At 35.3% G+C, this 17833-nt stretch overlaps 2 protein-coding genes across 4 annotated transcripts; one reads left to right on the forward strand and one right to left on the reverse strand.

Annotated features, from left to right (window-relative positions):
• Window positions 1-56: 56 nt before the first annotated feature.
• LOC107222625 (protein lava lamp) lies at window positions 57-16245 on the forward strand. 3 transcript variants are annotated; one of them, XM_015662058.2, is made up of 12 exons: window positions 60-345; window positions 1157-1357; window positions 1706-2092; window positions 2257-2612; window positions 2699-3464; window positions 3643-3751; window positions 4945-5073; window positions 5161-13970; window positions 14073-14320; window positions 14692-14855; window positions 14974-15028; window positions 15140-16245. In XM_015662058.2, exons 2-12 carry the CDS (start codon window positions 1163-1165, stop codon window positions 15162-15164), a joined length of 11244 nt encoding a protein of 3747 aa, XP_015517544.2. In that variant the 5' UTR covers window positions 60-345; window positions 1157-1162; the 3' UTR covers window positions 15165-16245. The 3 variants fall into 3 exon arrangements, with proteins under 3 accessions (XP_046599652.1, XP_015517544.2, XP_046599651.1); XM_046743695.1 differs by having other exon boundaries at window positions 3643-3709; XM_046743696.1 differs by lacking the exon at window positions 14692-14855 and having other exon boundaries at window positions 57-345.
• Window positions 15881-17754, reverse strand: LOC107222642 (gem-associated protein 6). Its single transcript, XM_015662083.2, has 2 exons — window positions 17603-17754; window positions 15881-17329 (listed from the first exon to the last, which is right to left on the reverse strand). The coding sequence occupies exons 1-2, from the start codon at window positions 17752-17754 to the stop codon at window positions 16990-16992; spliced, it is 492 nt and encodes a 163-aa protein (XP_015517569.1). The 3' UTR covers window positions 15881-16989.
• Between the last annotated feature and the right edge of the window lie 79 nt (window positions 17755-17833).

The raw sequence follows: 17833 nt of genomic DNA on the forward strand, positions 1-17833 counted from the left end.
GAACTCCCGAAACTGGCGCTGTTGTGCTGACAGAACTGTACGTATCCAACAATTTCCGGGCGGTGAGTAGTGTGCGGCAGTCATGGTGGAAAGACTTGGTGGCGGTTGGTCGTATCGGTGAAATCGTTGCTTGTAAAATATTTGACATAATTTGTATCCGATATAAATGGTCTATAATTATTTTTCGGGCATTTGACAAGCAACTCGCTGAAATTTATAACTAGTAGAAAAAGCTCGCTGGTACGCTGTGACAGAGAAAAGTGGGCGCTCAGCTTTAAATAATATGTGTACAAAAATTAGTGACGTGTTGTTTCCATCTTGACGTCTTGGAGAACATAAATAAATGTAAGTATATAGGGTTTCTTACCATTTTCGATTCCTCATCATTTCTTTATTCAAATTTTTCTTATAATTTTCTGCAGTCATTTTTACTCTACGAAATATAACTGAAGTACATAACCTCATTTATTTCTTCAACTCTCATATGGAATGGATTACATCATTGTGTGGGTTCTACTATCTTAACTTCTTTATTGTTATATGATTTTGTACTTCAATTATCCAATGCCATGTGCATGCTTCGTGGTTTTTATAGTATTTCACAACTCCAAGATAACTTTGTTTCACCATTAATTTGCCTTGCGTAGCCGGATTTTCATGCCTACGGTCGACATACATTTTGAAGTAATGAGAAAAGCAAGAATATAACCATCACGTTTCGTACTGATGCATACAACTTGAAATATAATCACAAATTATCATCCAGTTAATTATTTTTTCGATAGATACCATTTCATTTATACGTAACGTCGTACCTAGAACTGTTCAAGTTGTTAAAATGTGGGACATACAATTTCTACCACTGGATCACTACCATTTGTTTAAAATGCTGTTGCATGTATTGCGGCTTACCCTTTATCTTGAAAAATTACTGATGTCTACTCGGTGCATATACTAATGGAATTACTCTACCCCAGTCACGTTCCTATCCAATTAAGAGTCGAACAATGAGAGCAGTAGGTGATTCTACCTCTGGCAAGTCAGCAGTGGCTCACAGCGTTGAAACAGCTGCTTAAATTTTCGCATCCTATCAAGAATATCAAGTTTATTAGTGAAGATGATAAAGTGGTTTATAATATCATTCTTTACTGTCCAGTTCATCATGGCGGATCCGGGTGGAGGGATAAACCAGCCTCTAGAGTCCTATCAACCTCCAAAAGCAGCAACAGACCAAGACCTTGATGTAGTTGCCGATACGAAGGATGTTCCCAGTGAGAATAAGAACCAACCTGAAGTGCAGAAAGAAACAATATTGCACGATAAGCAAAGTTTGAAAAAGAAAGAAGAGGTGGTCCAGGTGAAGATATATTAAATTTACTACCCAAATCAAAGTGGCTAATTTCTAGTAGTAGAATTTCAATTAATGAATTGTAATCTGTCTGCTACAGCAGTGATAATCATATCATAATATATATTGATACATATCATGTAGAAAAAAAAGATGTACTAAATGTGCCGGTGACTGTGAAAACACTTATTGGACGTGTACAATACATATATTTCTACTCTAAGATATACGGAATTAATAGTAATGAATATAACAGATTTAATTATCACCACTGTCGCTAATTTCATGTTATCTCCTAAGTCCACAATTGGAGCCGTAATCAATAATAATAATGGACGTCATTTTGCTCATTTGCAGGAATATGCTAGAAAACTCTCGAAGATTAAGTCTAGAGCAAAGCTCTCTCGACGCAGCAAAGATGCGTCATCATCTGTTGAGGGTACACCAGAAACAGCGGCTAAATCAAGAATATCAAGTCCCTTGGTTGAAAATTTTGATGATGTCGATGACATTAGCCAAGCTAAAACACCAAAAGCTAAGTCTTCTCTTCTGCAAAAAAAACTCATGGAGAATAGAAAAATATTTGAGCAGCGGAGCAGAGAAATGTCAGAGAACAAAAGAGTGGTCAAAGAAAAAGTGGAGGCTATACGGCAACAACTGGATGAAAGCGATACAACGATATTGGAATTGCAAAAAGAACTAACTACCACCTTACCTGTTCAACCAATTGTTATAACAACACAGGTAATGGTGACACTCAAGTCTTATAAATCGTATTTAGAATTAATCCTTTTTTTGATCTGACAAAATTTTGTTTCGTGAAATAAAATTATACTACATCTTGCAGTATAATGTTTGAAAATGTTTACAAAACATGGAGATTGTATTCAAACTGTTGAATTATTTAGGTCGCAAGTCCAGGCTTGGAGCATTTCAGTTTGCCAGACAGAGACAACCGAATAGCTGAGCTCAGTAATAAAATCTTGGAGCTAGAAGCCACTGTACTTGACTTGCAAGAAAATTTGAAAGAAAAGGACTCTGTTATCAACTCAAAGACCAAGGCTATTACACTGATGACCGCAGATTTATCGAAAAAAAGGAAATCAACATTGGACACACTCGAAGATACGAAAGACGAAATGCGAACGATGCAGGCTAACTTTGTGCTTATAGAAACATCCTTGAAGGAAAAAATTAATAGTTTGCTGCAGCAGCTTCAAGGAAGAGATTCTCGAATCAATGAGTACGAAAATACCGTTGAAGGGTAAGTTGCAGTGTTCAATTTCATTCAATTTGACCCTATCGCTGTTCAACTGACAGTGTATCGAAATTAATTAACTCCCTTCCCAGATTAAAAGAAGACCTTGAGAAAAGAAGAGTAACCGACGTCACCACTGCAGACTTTTCTCGTTCAACTTTAGATACTTTAGCTGAGACAAAGGAAGCGATGAAATCAATGCAAGAAAACTTTATTCTTATAGAATCATCACTCAAATCTAAAAATAAAAATCTCCTCGATCAATTAGAAGAGCGGGAAATGAAATTGGCAGAAACAGAAGAAAGAATATTCAAGCTGGAATCTGCTGCCGGCATAGTCATACCACCTGACATGAAAGATCTTCAATCTAAATTAGAAACATTGGAACAACGCAACCGGCAGTTACAGGATGAAAAATATGAATTGCAAAAATCAGTTGCCGAACTACAAGATAAAGTGATTTCTAATGAATCTGCAGTCAATAACGGACTGATTCTCGAAAAAGATAACAGAATAGCAGAACTAGAGAATTTGATTGAAGAATTGAGAAAATCGAATCAGTTGTTGTTGGAAGAATCGAAAACCGAGTTACAGAATCAAATTCTTGAATTGACATCAAAGAATGAAGAATATTCCAACAAAGTTGATGAGTTAGAAAAACTTGTTCACAATCTGGAATCGGAAAAGAACGAACTTTTGAAAAGAGTACCAGACGATAGCTACGAAACAAAAGAAGATGCAAGAGTGACCAAGTTGTCCAAGGAACTAGATGACTTAAACAAATCGATGATCAAACTCAAGGCTCAACATAAAAGCAAAGTTAAAAGTCTGCAAAAACAACTTGAAAACTTCAAAAAGGTATATTGATTTATTGTGAGGGGTCTGTCGTCAAGCTGCATTTCTGCATACGATTCTCACCTTTCAGAAATTGATTATTCCTATTAAATTGAAATTGTCATATATCTTTACTAAATTTCAACATTTTTCTTCGACATGCATTTCATCATAGAGCTTTAATTTCGGTGTTTTGATCTAGGTATCTGATACGAATGCAGAGTTGGTTAAGCTAGGGAATCAAGTGACGCTACTAGAGGAAGAAAAAGGTAATCTACAGCTCAGTCTGGTAGACTTTGACGAGCTTAAAGGTAGGAACCACGGTATAATTTTATCACTGTATTTATTCATTACCTTCACTTTTGTCACTCATTCTCACTCGTTTGAGTTTTTTATGTACAATGTTTCAAACAATTGAAGTTCATCCTTTTGCGAACAATTCGTTGAATCATGAATATTTTCACCTGTCCTGGGTATCTATTTATGATGATTGGTAGTGATTGCAGTTTTTACGATCGCAATGAACATAATATTCATCGGGTTTTTCTAAAATTGTCAATTCTTCTGCTTGGAAAATATGTTTCAAACTATTACAAAATTTATATATCTTGAATTCAATGTTGCTTAATAGTGGTTTGTACTGATTTTTTGTTTACCTGGAATTCTCGATCGTGACTGATAATTTATGGCTACATACCTATATGATTTCTCTACTTTCATCAATATTTATAACTTTGAAAAACATGATAGATGCAAAATACAATCACGCTTATTAATACCTATGGTGGTGGGAAAAATTCGTACGCTAGTCTACATACATTTTTCAGTTTCATTACACACCTTTGAGAAAATAAAAGTAAACGAGTTTTCTCAAACATTTTTCATTCATTTAGGCAAAGAAGCAATCAAATGGTACCTACTTTATTACTTGTCAAAGTTTGCTTTACTCTAATTTGATACAAACAAAAAAAAGGATTCCGGAAATGAAGCTGTGTTATTTAAATATCTTTATCAAATTATTGTTGTCCAATAAATTAGAATTATTCCAAATTGTGCAGACTAAATTATCGCTGTAACTTTCGAATTTTTACTCAGTTCCCTAAACATGCTTTACAAATATACCATGAAACCTTTTTTGTTTGTAGAACTACATTGTCTAGTATTTAATTACAGTAATAGTGTTTGTCTTAATTCTATTAATCTGAGTTTTCATCATTGGAATATATATATAATAAAAGTATGCCAGTGAAAGAAATTAGAAAAATATTAATATCCGCTAGAATGTACCAGTATTTCATTAGCTGAAGAAAAGATGTTTTTTAACATTACTAACAATATCTGGCTGAAGCGTTACCTACGTGGATTATTCAAGGATTTGATGCATTTTGAAGAAACTATGTAACAGGGTTGTTAAGATGTCAGTTTATTATTTAATGTCAAGCTCCTTTAGTTCTTTCGATTCAAATGTATCCATACAAGGAACTTCATTTTACAATATGCACAGCTTCCGCAGGTGATTGGCAGGAGCGTATCTCTGATCTTGAAGCTAAGATATCTGCTCAAAGTAATGAGATCGATTCCCAGGTACAAGCCATTGCTACTTTGGAGAATCAAAAATTGGATCTTATACAAGGTAGAACAAAGTTTGTTTATCTATAGTTCAATGTGCACATACACGAAATTTTCATTCTTGTACTATACCATATTCATTATATTGTAGAACTACACGCAGTGAAACAGGAAATCTCTGCTCTAGAGGCTGAAAATGCAGATTCCGAAAACCTCCGAGTGACTGCTGAAATGAAGATCGTCGAACTGGAAGAACAATTGGATGCATTACATAAGTCAATTGCTGATCCTAAGCAATTTGATTTATTGAGCGAGTCGGAAAAAAAGCAATACTTAGATAAAATAGAATCACTGTCCCAAGAGAACAATAATTTGATCGTTAAGTTGGCCAAACTAGAAGAAAAGGGAACTTCTGACACTGGATCAACTGAATCGTTTGAGACACTCCATGAAACAGATAGAAACGAACTTTTGAAAAAAATCGATATGCTTTCACAAGAAAATAATGACTTGATTATAAGGCTAACGAAATTGGAAGAGAAAACCGAATCAACAGAATGTTTTGAAAATTTAAGTGATTCTACGAAAAATGAATTAATGAAGAAGATTGAGCTGCTCGTTAAGGAAAATAACAGTTTAACTACCAAGCTGTCGAAAGTTGAAGAGAAAAGCTCCTCCGACACTGGATCTACTGAATCTTTTGAACGCATACCAGAACATGGTGACAATCTATCCAGGCTAGACGTTTTAATACAAGAAAATAACGAACTTGTTATAAAAGTAATCAAACTCGAAGAGAAACTGGCTGAAATTGAAGAAAGTCCCAGTCATGGACCCAAGTCCAAGACCATAGATGATGACGCTATGTCAAATCTGGAATGCAGAGTTCGGGCATTGACCCAGGAAAATGCCGATCTTGTTATTCAATTGACGAAATTGCAAGAAAGATTAGGAGATAAATTTTCGGGAAATCTGATTCAGCAAGTAGAATCTAATGAGTCGATGATAAAAGAGAGAGAAAACGTCTTATCTCAAGAAAATCACTCTTTGGTCATCAGTGTTACGAAATTGAAAGAGAAGAATGAGAATCTGGAAATTAATTTGGATCTCGTTACTAAAGAAAGAGATAATTTAAAAGAGGCTGTTGATCAGATGACTACCAATACTTTTGCTAGAGAACTTATTGAAAAGTTAAACGAATTGAATCGAAAAAATCAAACTACAGCACAAGGAATACGTGATGAGATTACAAAACTTCTACACAGACTTACAGAAGAAACAGTTGAAGATAAAGACTCGGTTGACTATCAAGGGTCTGTTACAGTAACGTTACTAGAAAATGAAATGGAAAATTACAAAAAATTAATTTCAGAACAAAAAGTGGTGATTGATGATATGAAATCAAAATTGTCTGATACACAAGAGGAATTACTATTACAAACTAAAAAAATTGAAGACTACCAAACTGAGATTACAAACTTGGGTAAACTTGAAATGGAATTGAAAAACACTTCTAGTGTTATTAAAGAATGGGAATTGAGATGTGAAGAAATGGAAAAAAAATTGAAGATTTCTGAATCTGAAAAAGTAATTATTGAGGATGCCATAAAAATACTGGAGGCCGAAAAGTTGAATATGATAAAAGAATTTGAAACGAAAGATTTTGAGATGATAAAACTGAAGAAGGAACTTGATGAAACCATATCGCAGTTTGAATTGAAATGCCAAGAAGAATTTAAAATAGCATCCGTCCGAGAAGAAGAAATAACAGCTCTGAAAGAATTAGTTGCCAAAAATGATGCAGATCTTCGTGATAAATCAGGAACATTACAGACTGACATGATTACAATTGACAGCTTACACAAGATTCTTAATGAGTATAAGAGTCGGATCGAAGAGCAAAACCTCACAATCGAATCATTGAACGAAGAAGTTGCACGATTAAATACTTCTTTAGTAACAAGCAATGCAGAAATTAATAATGCACAAGCCACTGTTGATAAACTATCTGCGGAATTAGAAAACTCCAAAACTTCGGAAGAGTTCAATGAATTGGTCAAGACTTTGCAGGATAGTCAAGAAATAACGAAAGAGATGCAGAATAAAATTGATGAACAGGCAAATGAAATTATCATGACACATGGTAAAATTGAGAATGTTACCTCAAACATCCGTGACATGGCAGAACGATTAGCTAAAAGAGAGGAAGAAATTGCTCAACATACTGAAACTAATAAAAATCTAAACGAAGAATTGCATCAAGCCAAGTCTGTCGAATCGTTGCTGACCACCCAAATATCTCACTTGCATAATACATTGGAACAGAACAGTAATTACCTTGAAGATCTCCGGCAAGAACTGAGTAATGCATACAGGAAATTAGAATTGGTGAAAGCACAGCATGTAGAAGACAGAGAAATGCAAAACAGGCGACTGGAGGATTTGATTGAAGAGTTGAATATTAAGTTACAAGAAAATGAAAACTTGAAATTCGAGATAGGAGAGAAAGAAAAACTCCTAAGCCAAAATGTAACTGAAGAGACCAAATTAGCTTTAGAATTGAAAGTCGCAGATCTAGAAGGTAGATTGATGGAATCTGAATCCAAAGGAAAAGCTCAGTTGGATAAAATGAAAAAAATTGCTGCCAATTTGAAGAAAAAGGTAGCACAGTGTCAAGATCTTGAAGCTAAGGTATCTGACCTTGAAGAGAAATGGAATTGTGAAAAGTCAGAAAAAGAAGCGATAAATAACATTATACAAGAGAATGAGTTCGCCATACGTGACAAAGACAATAAAATTTCCGAGCTGGAGAACAAGGTGATAGAAAGTGAAAAACAAACTGCTATAGCTTTGCAGAACGTTGAAGGACTAGCGCACGAGATTGATACATTTAAGCTGAGAGTGAATTCTTTATTGGAACAAGTTACAGAGATGGGGGAAGAAATAGAAAAATTACGGATGGAAATTAGCAACAGGGAATCTTTATTGGAAGATGAGGAAGTAAAGAAACAGAATATTATATCGGAGTATGAAGCGTACAAATTACAGATGCAGGCTGCGTATGAAAAACAACAAAACAGTTTAGAAGAAACTACTGAATGCGCCCGAGAACTAAGAGTGCGAATGGAAGTTATGGAAAGCGAGTATGTTGAACAATTAGGTCTGATCCAAAAACTGAAGGCTGAAAATGGGATGTTGTCCTCGAAAGAAACCCAAATCAATGAAAGATTGGAAAATGTTGAAAAGGAGTCCGAGGAAAGAAAGTTTCTCTTGGAAAAACTCCAGAAAGAAAAAACTGATTCCACTGAAAAAGTTTTAGTACACAAAGCACAGACCTTAGATTGCGAAATGAGTGAAAATGCGGCAAAACCATCTCAGGAACAGAGCTACACCTCGGTGCAAGCCTTGGAGGCAAAATTACAAGAACGAGATGCTGTAATTGAGTCTTTAGAAATTGAACTTGGCAAATCTCACGACAGAGTTAGCAAACTAGAAGAAGCTTTGAGTGCTGTCGAGGAGCGGAGGCATAGCTTGGAAAGAAGAACGGAATTGTTGGGTGCTGAACTCGAGCAATCATTCCGGATAACAGAAGAAGCTTCCTTTAGCGAGGATGTGCTGGAACAAAGATTAGCTATGCTCATGGCTAAAGACGAAGCTATCAGTGACAAATTGAATGAAACAATTGACGAAAACAAGGAATTAACCGAAAAGATTCATAGTCTTCAAGATATTAATATTAGCTTGCAAGAAAAGATTGATGCAGTTGAGGAAGAATTGCAGTACAGCAGAGAGATTAATGAAAAATTGCAGAATGTCGATGTTTTATACTCGGAATTGCTTGATAAACATACTTCGCAAGAATCCCAGATGAAAAAAATACAGCAGGATCTGTATGAAGCTAAACAGTACATAGACAGCTCTGAACGGGAAGTCACTTCTCAAATAAACCAACTTGATTCTGACAAAAAACAGTTACTTGAGAAGTGTGAAAAGTTGGAGGATTTGAAGGTAAATCTTATCCAAGAAATCGAGTCGCTTAAAGATGGTGTAAGCCTTTGTCGACAAAGAATTTCGGAATTAGAAGCCGAAGTGGAAACGCAGAATGAATCTAACCAAAAGTTAGTAGCTGAACGGGCTAAGCGAAAAGAGTCTGTCTCAATGGTAGGCGATTTTCCGGAGAAGGTTGAAAAATTAACATCACTACTTGCTGAAAAAGAAGTTGAAATCGAAAATTATCAAAGGCGGAATATGCAACTGCAAATGGCTGCTTTTGTCACGCCTCAACAGGGTGATGTCTCCGATGTATTTGACACGACAATGCTACCTAATACATCTGCCCCTACCAATGAAATAGCCATGTTGAATAATCTCTTAGCAGAGAAAATACGTCAGTATGAGAGTGTTTGTATAGAATTGGAGAATTTAAAGCAGAGATTAGCCAACGTTGTATCAGAAAATCAACAGTCCTTGAATGAAAAAGATCAGTACTATGCACATCTAGTTACAGAGTCACAAACTCTGCAAGCAGAGTTTAATCAGTGTCGAAATGAGTTGGACAGGATGACTGAAGCCTTATTAGAGAAAAACCAAAAAATTGACTCGTTACATGCTCAATTTGGTGACATCTGTGCTCAGTTGGAGGTGTCTGGTAATCATCAAAGCGACAACGACAAAGAAATTGTTAGACTGACAGGAATTATTACAGCAAAAGATGCAGAAATTGAAGCAATTAGAAATGAGTTGGATTTGGCAAATGAGGAATTGCAAACAATCACAACGGCCAAAAAAGAAAACTACAGTCCTACAGATGACAAAAACACTTTGATTGACCAGCTTCAGAATGAAAAGTCTATCTATGAGTCTCAATTGGATGACCTAAAAGTGCAGCAAAAAAGTGCCCAAGAAATTGTCAACCAAATTATATCTACCGCCGAACAGAAAGTTAACAAATTATATGAAATTCGGGATGAAGGAAACACCACGAATACTAACGATCTTCATAAAGTTGCGTCAACATTTAATGAATTGTTAGCTGATTTTGAAACTGTGAAGCTTGAAAATGACGAACTTCGTCTCTCTCAAGAATCGTACATGAACGAACTTATGGAACTGAAAAAGCATGCTACTACTGATGATACAAATACGAATGACCAGCAAGTCTTGGAATTGAAAAGTAGAGTAGATGAAATTACACAGGAGAAAAATGCTCTGCTAGACTTACTGAAGGCACAAGAATTGACAATAAATGGATTGAAAAACGAGTTGGATGAGCTTTTAATAGAAAAAGAATCATTTGAACACCAAGTCTCAGATTCGATCATTATAATCAATCAATTAAAAAATCAGCAGGTCCAAGTAGTTGGAAATACTGCAGAAAAACCAATATCAGACTCAACACCATCCCAGGAACCTGTTGAAAAGAATTTGCATTTGGAAGTTGACTCTGAATGGGACAATAGATCATCTGGCAAACTAGATATCGACGAAGAAGGATGGGGCTGGAGTGCCGAGGAAGTACAATTAGAGGAACAGCATCAATTATCAACAACTACTTTGACACCCAGTGCGGAAATTCAGTTGCAAACCAGAGTGGCAGAGCTGGAAGATCAAATTAAAGAATTGGAAACCAAGATAAATAACCTGGAAGAGGAAAGTAAAGCTATTCAACTAAAAAATGTAAAATTAGTTAAAAAACTCAAAGAATTTAAAGTCCGAAATGAATTGCTGGAACAAAAGGTCAAGCAGCAACAACCGTCGTGTTTCTCGGATTTGGATTCTGCTATTGAAGAAGAATTAAAAGCACAAATTCTGAGGCTGGAAGAAAGTTTGAAAAGTGCTATCCAAGAACAAAAAAAATCTATCACAGAGAAAGAACAGTTGCAGAAAAGGTTAGAAGTCTTGACGTCAGCCAATGAAAGATTTGTTGAGATGAAGGAAAGACAAGACATGGATATCGAAGTATGGCAAATTCGAAATAAAGAACTCACTAGTAAAATACAGTCTTTGGAGTGGCAGCTCCGAGAAATTTCATCCAATCATGAAGGATCGACTACACCGTCGCCGCAGATTAGAAGTCAGATTAGTGTACCTCCAAGTGAAGTTGATCCATCCAGTGATCAATTATCTAAAACCCAGGAACGGATTGACGGATTGTGTCAACAATATAAAGAAGAAATTGACGATTTGAAAGAGGAAATGGAAGCGCTAGCAACAGAAAATGAACAACTACAACAACTTTTGGAAGAACAGAAGAATCAAATGATGCCTGTTCAGAGCAAAATTGGTTCAGAAAAATCTGATATTATCGTTAAATACGAAGAATTGGCGAAACAAAACAACAATTTACAGATTAGCCTGAACAAATTACAAGAAGAATACAGTTTGCTGAGTAAACAGTACAAGCAAAGCCTTATGGATGCAAATGATCAGGTAACAGCTATGCGTCAACTTAACGAGCTGATGAGAACTGAGTTGACAGCAAAGTCTATCGAATTTGATAATGAAAAACAGTCGTTGATTAAAGACACGGAAGAATGTACTTTAAAAATTAACGAAATGCAACACAAATTAGAGCAAACGCGGCAAGAAAATGTCATGCTATTGCAAAAAGTCGAAATTCTGGAAACTACCAATGAAGAATTATCATCTGTATCAACCTCATTGAGCGAAGTCACAGAGCTATTAAATACAAGAGTGCAAGAGGTGGCTGATTTGAAGCAAAACTACCAGCAACAATACCTTGAAAGAACTGAAACCGAAAATAATTTACGTGGTAACATAGAAAACCTCCGACAAGAGTTGAACAACAAACAGGAAGAAATATTACGTCTGCAACAATCACTGACACAAGAGGTGAGTGAAACTATGCAAAAACAAGGTGCTGAACTGCATGGCCTACAACTGCAGTTATTGGATAAAGATCAAGAGATTGTAAAACTTAGAAATGAGTTAGCCAATGTAGAAACTGATGCGCAGAAGTGTACTCTTGAATTGCAAAGTCATATATCACATATCGAATTATTGGAAAAAGAAAGTCAACATTTGAAGGCAATGCTACTAGAAAAAGAATCAAGCTTAGAAAAAACCTCTGCTGAATTGACAACTTGTCATCAGGAATCAACTAAGAACCTATCTCTGTTAGAATATTACCAAAGTGAGCTGTCCAAGTATTCGTCAGAAATAGAAAGAAATCAACAACAGGTGCACAAATTGGAAAATTCAATGATTAAGCAAATTGCAATAGCTGATACTGATAGAACAAATTTGCAAAGTCAATTGATAGATAAGAGTGAAAAGGAGCAACAAATTGAAGAGCTCAAGGTAGGATTGCGTGAAAAAAATTCTCTCAACGAGTGCCTTCATCAAGAAATAAAAAAATTGTCCGTAGAATTGCATTCTGCCAATGATCGAATTAGCCAGCTTCAAACAGAGCTGGAGGAGAAGAATGTAGAAATACAGAAATTGAACGGAATCTTGATTGAAAAAGAGGCTGCGACAGAAAAAATCAGGCAGCAATTGAACGAAGGACAATTACAGATAGATAGTGTTCAGCTTTCCACGTCCCACCAGCAAGAGCAGGGTTCTGCGCAAGAGGGTGTAGCATTGGCGGATAGTTATCCAAGATTCAAAATGGCTGGCGACACTGACATTCAGCTTCTAACAGATGTTGATCAATTGAGGTCAGAACTGAGCGAGAAACACGAAGAAATTGAACAATATAAATATATGCTGAGCAAAAATACATATCCCGAGCTCATACAGAAGTTACAAGATAACATCAATCAGTTACATACAGACAAATATCAAATGGAACAGTCTTTGGAGAAAAAAATCCAGTTATTGAGTGAAGAATTGGCCTGCAAACAAACAGAAATTGAAAACATTAGACAAGCAACACAGGGACAACGAGAGATTGTTTCGGGAGACAATCATGAACCGGTTGTTGTAGACCAAAAACCATCGATTCACCAAGAAGCTATAGCAAAATTACAAAACGTATTACATGACAAAGAACAGGAAATAAACGAACTGAAATTCGTGATTGCACAGAAGGATTCTCAAATTTCTCTCCAAGATAATGCCAATTCGCAATTCGACGAATTCGAAATTCAGGAAACACTACGACGATTAAACGTGGACTTGTATACCAAGCAGCAAGAAATTGAAAAATTGCAAGCAAGCTTGGTAGAAAAGGAAAAGGATATTAATGATTTGACGGTGACAAAAGAACAATCAGAGAAAGATAGGAACCTAATATCAAAACTAACGTCAGAAAAAAAATTGATCATGGAAGAAGCTGAAAAAGTGCTACAATCTAAACTGGCAGACAAAGAAGCTGAAATCGATGAATTGAAGCAACGTTTAGTGATAGAAACTCAGGAATTGCTTGCCACTTTACAATTGAAAGAAACGGATGTGATAAATCTAAGAATGCAAATGGAACAATCGAATTCTCATTATATTGATAACTTGCGAAACAAAGATGAAGAGTTGCTACTTAGCAAATCGGACTTGGCTGAAAACGAAAGGCGCTTAGCAGAAGTCAGTGTTACCAAAGATGCTGAAATTCATAATCTCAAAGTCCAAATTCATGATAAAGATGTTCGTATTGATGAAATGGCTGCACTAATGGAGGAAGAAGAAAGGCAATTGAACGAGTTGCGACAGGTTGTCGAATCTAAAGAAGAAGAAATTATTAATTTGAAAACTCTTTTAGCTGAAACTGTACAGGAATACGAAATTATCCAGAAGTCATTAAGTCGAAATAGAAGCACAGAATCCGCTGTTACCCCAGACGAGAGAAAGACGGAATCGGCAGATACAATCGATAGACCTTTAGAAGAAGGTGACAATTTAATGTCACATCCAGTTGTGTCCGTCGAAGGTGAGCTCGATCTTGCTCTCTATATGTTACATCAGAGAGATGTCAGATGCGAAGAATTGACATTAGAATTGATGCAGGTAAGATCGTTGTTCAAATTTTTTTTTTTTCGGTAATAAAAGTATATTTTGTCATTTTTTAATACTAAATTGATGTGCGACGAATTGATTCCATCTTTTCAGTTGTTAGAAGAACGTGACACTCTGCAGCTGAGACTATCTAATGCAATTCGAATTAATGAAGAATTGCGACAACAGAAAACGACAATGTCCAGTCCTAAGACAGAGGCCTTGCCTTCGACATCTTCGAACGAACCAATAGTCGAGCATCCATCTCCATCTAGAACGGAAGGCCCTATCGAAATTGCAACGGATGCACTAAATGTTGAGACTTTACCAGCTGGAGAAGACAAGAGTGCTCTTGCTCAAAAGTAAGTCACTGTGCAATAATTTCAGATTTGATGAATGTATTTCTTGCCCATATTCTTAGTAAAGAACCTGTAATAAGTTAAGATCCCTTAAATATGTTGCATTATTATATTATAGAGTCCTGAAAGCATTCTAGTAATTACATCCCAATTATTCATTTGTTCATATAGATACAACAAGATCCTTGTTTTCGTGTCAAACTTAGATAAATGTCCTATCCCATAAATTGCGTCTGGACGCCGATCTGGTTTATGTATCATTTGCCATTAGATTTGTTCGAAGCTAACTTAGCTTTAATTAATATTTCCTTACCGATTGCTGCCCCATGCTTAACAGTTTCCCAAAGCCCAGAGTAAGCTAGTTTTTGTGACAGGCTTTCTCAGTTACACACTGTGCATCAAAGGCGAGATGTAAGATTATGCGACGACCGAGAATCCAGACACACGCAGCAAATGTCGTTTGTTACACGCAGGGATATGCTGAATTCCTTACCCCCTGAAGCAGCAGCCAGATTGGTGAATGCCAACTACACTCTATGTATGTATTGAATTGAAAAGCATGTGTCAGGAATTATATTGTGGCTCAAAGATTCGAAAAGGGGTGACTGCAATGTAATTAGTGAACCTTGCAATAATTGTTTCAATTTTTCTTACAGCTCGAGATGTCCAGAGTCAGTCAAGCGTTCTCATGAACTGGTTGTGGGGGAAAAGGTGAGATAATTTTTACTATAATTTTGAATTGCACAATTTGAATACTAATATCATTTTGCAACGATTATAATACAATTACTGAGGTGTTATTTTCTTTTTCTTCTGTTCAAGCACTCCGAAAGTAATGCATATGTGATGAAGGCAATTCAAACGTGACTTCAGTACAACAATGTATAAAATAGTCTTTGACTAGACACATTCCTTATGTAATGAGTCCAAATTCTGGTACGATACATTATAACAAAGGTTATGAATCAAGGCTATAAGTTTAACAACATAATAATGATTGAATAGAATTTTCCAGAATTTTTTAGTCTTTTTATTCAAATAGAACAAACTGAAGTCTTCTCCGTTGTTATTAAGGACATTATATCAGTGGGATAATCCTTGATTTGTGACCAAATGAAATCGAAAATTTACACATTGTAAAGAGTTGTCCTGCCCATATTTGGTGAAACGGACCCCATATGTACATCATAGTATCTACCAACAGTGAGCAGAGGGAAAAATTAAAAAAAAAATAATTAATAAACGGTCCGTGTCACCAAATATTCATGGCATGTACATATATTTGTTGTTGACTTCCAATCGTTGAAAAATTATATTTATGCCAATTGTTATAATTTGAGTGTCAATATTTGATGTTTGTAGTAATATTCCACAAATTCAATTCAGCCATACGTGAATTTTGTATAGTTGATTTGCGTTATCCAACCAGCCTTACCTTCGCAGCTGTCATGAATCAATTATTCAATGGATTGAATTTTTTGTACATACACACAAACTATACCTAACAGGTGTGGCGTTTGTCAAATCGGTCATTATAAAAATCCATTGTTTTTTGATACCTGGCATACTTGCATAACACCAGTCGAATGTACCAAACTAAAACTTAACTACGCATTTACAATATAATTCATGAAATATTTAAATAGACGAAACTCCGAAGTATAAAATATAGTAGGAAACCTTGGTTGAAAAAAGGTGTAAAAGAAATAAAACGAAAGAAGACGAACAACACTTTCCAGAAAAAAAAAAATAAAATGTTGCAAACTACTGTATTATATAGTCATAGAAAATATGAGTGTGTATAATAATAATAAATACTTAAAATATTTATATAAGAATGCCTTGAAGTAATGTAATTTCAGTGATTTTTAACTATTCGATTGTAATTATTGGAATAAATACTAATGTTGTTATACTGCTTAGTAATATTTGCAAATTGTCAATTTATTTTCATCCCGAATTAGGGACTATCAATTAATTACATTATATTCCTTACACAGGAGCAGAAATAAGGGGCAGTGATTATTGCCTTACACAACATAAAAATTAAGTTGAAAAATTGGAAATTCTACATACATGGACTGCTTAATTACACATATTTGATTTCATTTTTTGTTATATTTTTAGTTAACTCACAGCCTGAATAGTCGCATGTAATTGTAATTGTAACTTTTCAGATTATTCATATTGTCTTCTATTGAAATATAGAGTGTAACAAAATTGGCAATTGTTGAAAACAGGATTGAATCTATTTCGATAAGCAAAACTGGGGAAAGGCGAAATTTTTTTTTTGGAACTCTGTTCTATCAGAGAAACTATGTCGAATAATTGGACGTCGATCAGGAATTAGCTTGATGATGTGTGACTGTGCTTATCGAGATGAATCCAATCTTGTTTTCAATATATAATTGCCAATTTTGTTAAACCCTGTATGTACTCTTATTTATTAATGGTAAAATCACACAATTGCTTTTGTCTCGAAATGTTATTAATAATTATGCATTATTATGAGCACATGTAATAGTGTTACGCTAATGTTGGAGACGAGGCTTCTTTCAAGAAGTCAGACATTCAAATTTTTTTACAATCCAAAGCCATATATGACCAATTATTATTTTGATCATTGGTTCTGTCAAAAGTACAATTTATCATAGCATTTTCAATTTCAGATATCATACAACAACGCTAGAAATCAGCTCCTGTATTCGTACTAAAACAATTTCATTAGTGCTCGAACAATGTTGTTCATCATATGGTGGCTCTATCGAAAGTATTCCTGCAATGTTCAAGATATTACCATTTTCCGTAACAGGGAAACGATTTTCTAATAGTAATTCTCTGACAGCATTTTTTCTCCGCATAATAATAGATTCTGGCGTATCTTCGCTAGATGATAAAAATAAATCCAGTACGTTTGTTTCAGTCCTTGTGTGTACTTCCATATTGTCAATCGCATGTCCCATTATTATCTTCAGGTTTTGTTTGTCGCAGGATGGGTTTGCCAAAATAAAGCTGAGGAATTATACACATATATCGTTTACTGTGTTATGCCTTTAGTAACATGTTTCTAGATTTTAATCATGAAATGCCGAGGCTTACAAGTTAGCCGTGCAGTATGGAACCCTTCATTCTATGTGAATTTTTTACTACTGAAAAAAAACTCGAATCGTATTCTGGACGCGTGCGAGTACTTTATAATGCTTCATTATACCTGTAGCTGATTGTGAACAGGCAAACATGATAATGGACAAAGGAATAAGTGAACGTAACATAAGTATACCTAACCTTTCTGATACCGGATCTATTGTGTAAACAACACCGGAGTAACTACGACCATCTTTAGTTTTAATCGAAACGGTCTTATTAACGTAACTTTTCAATGTGATAGGATCATTCTTGTAAACCTTGTGCGAAAATTTCCACTCATTATCAGTCATTTTTCAGGTGCTGATCAGTGTCAAGGATGGGACGAAGATTATACCACACGTACTGATACGTGACAGTTGACGAAGCACA

This window comes from Neodiprion lecontei, chromosome 6 (assembly GCF_021901455.1).
Source record: "Neodiprion lecontei isolate iyNeoLeco1 chromosome 6, iyNeoLeco1.1, whole genome shotgun sequence".
In the NCBI taxonomy this organism is placed as follows: domain Eukaryota; kingdom Metazoa; phylum Arthropoda; class Insecta; order Hymenoptera; family Diprionidae; genus Neodiprion; species Neodiprion lecontei.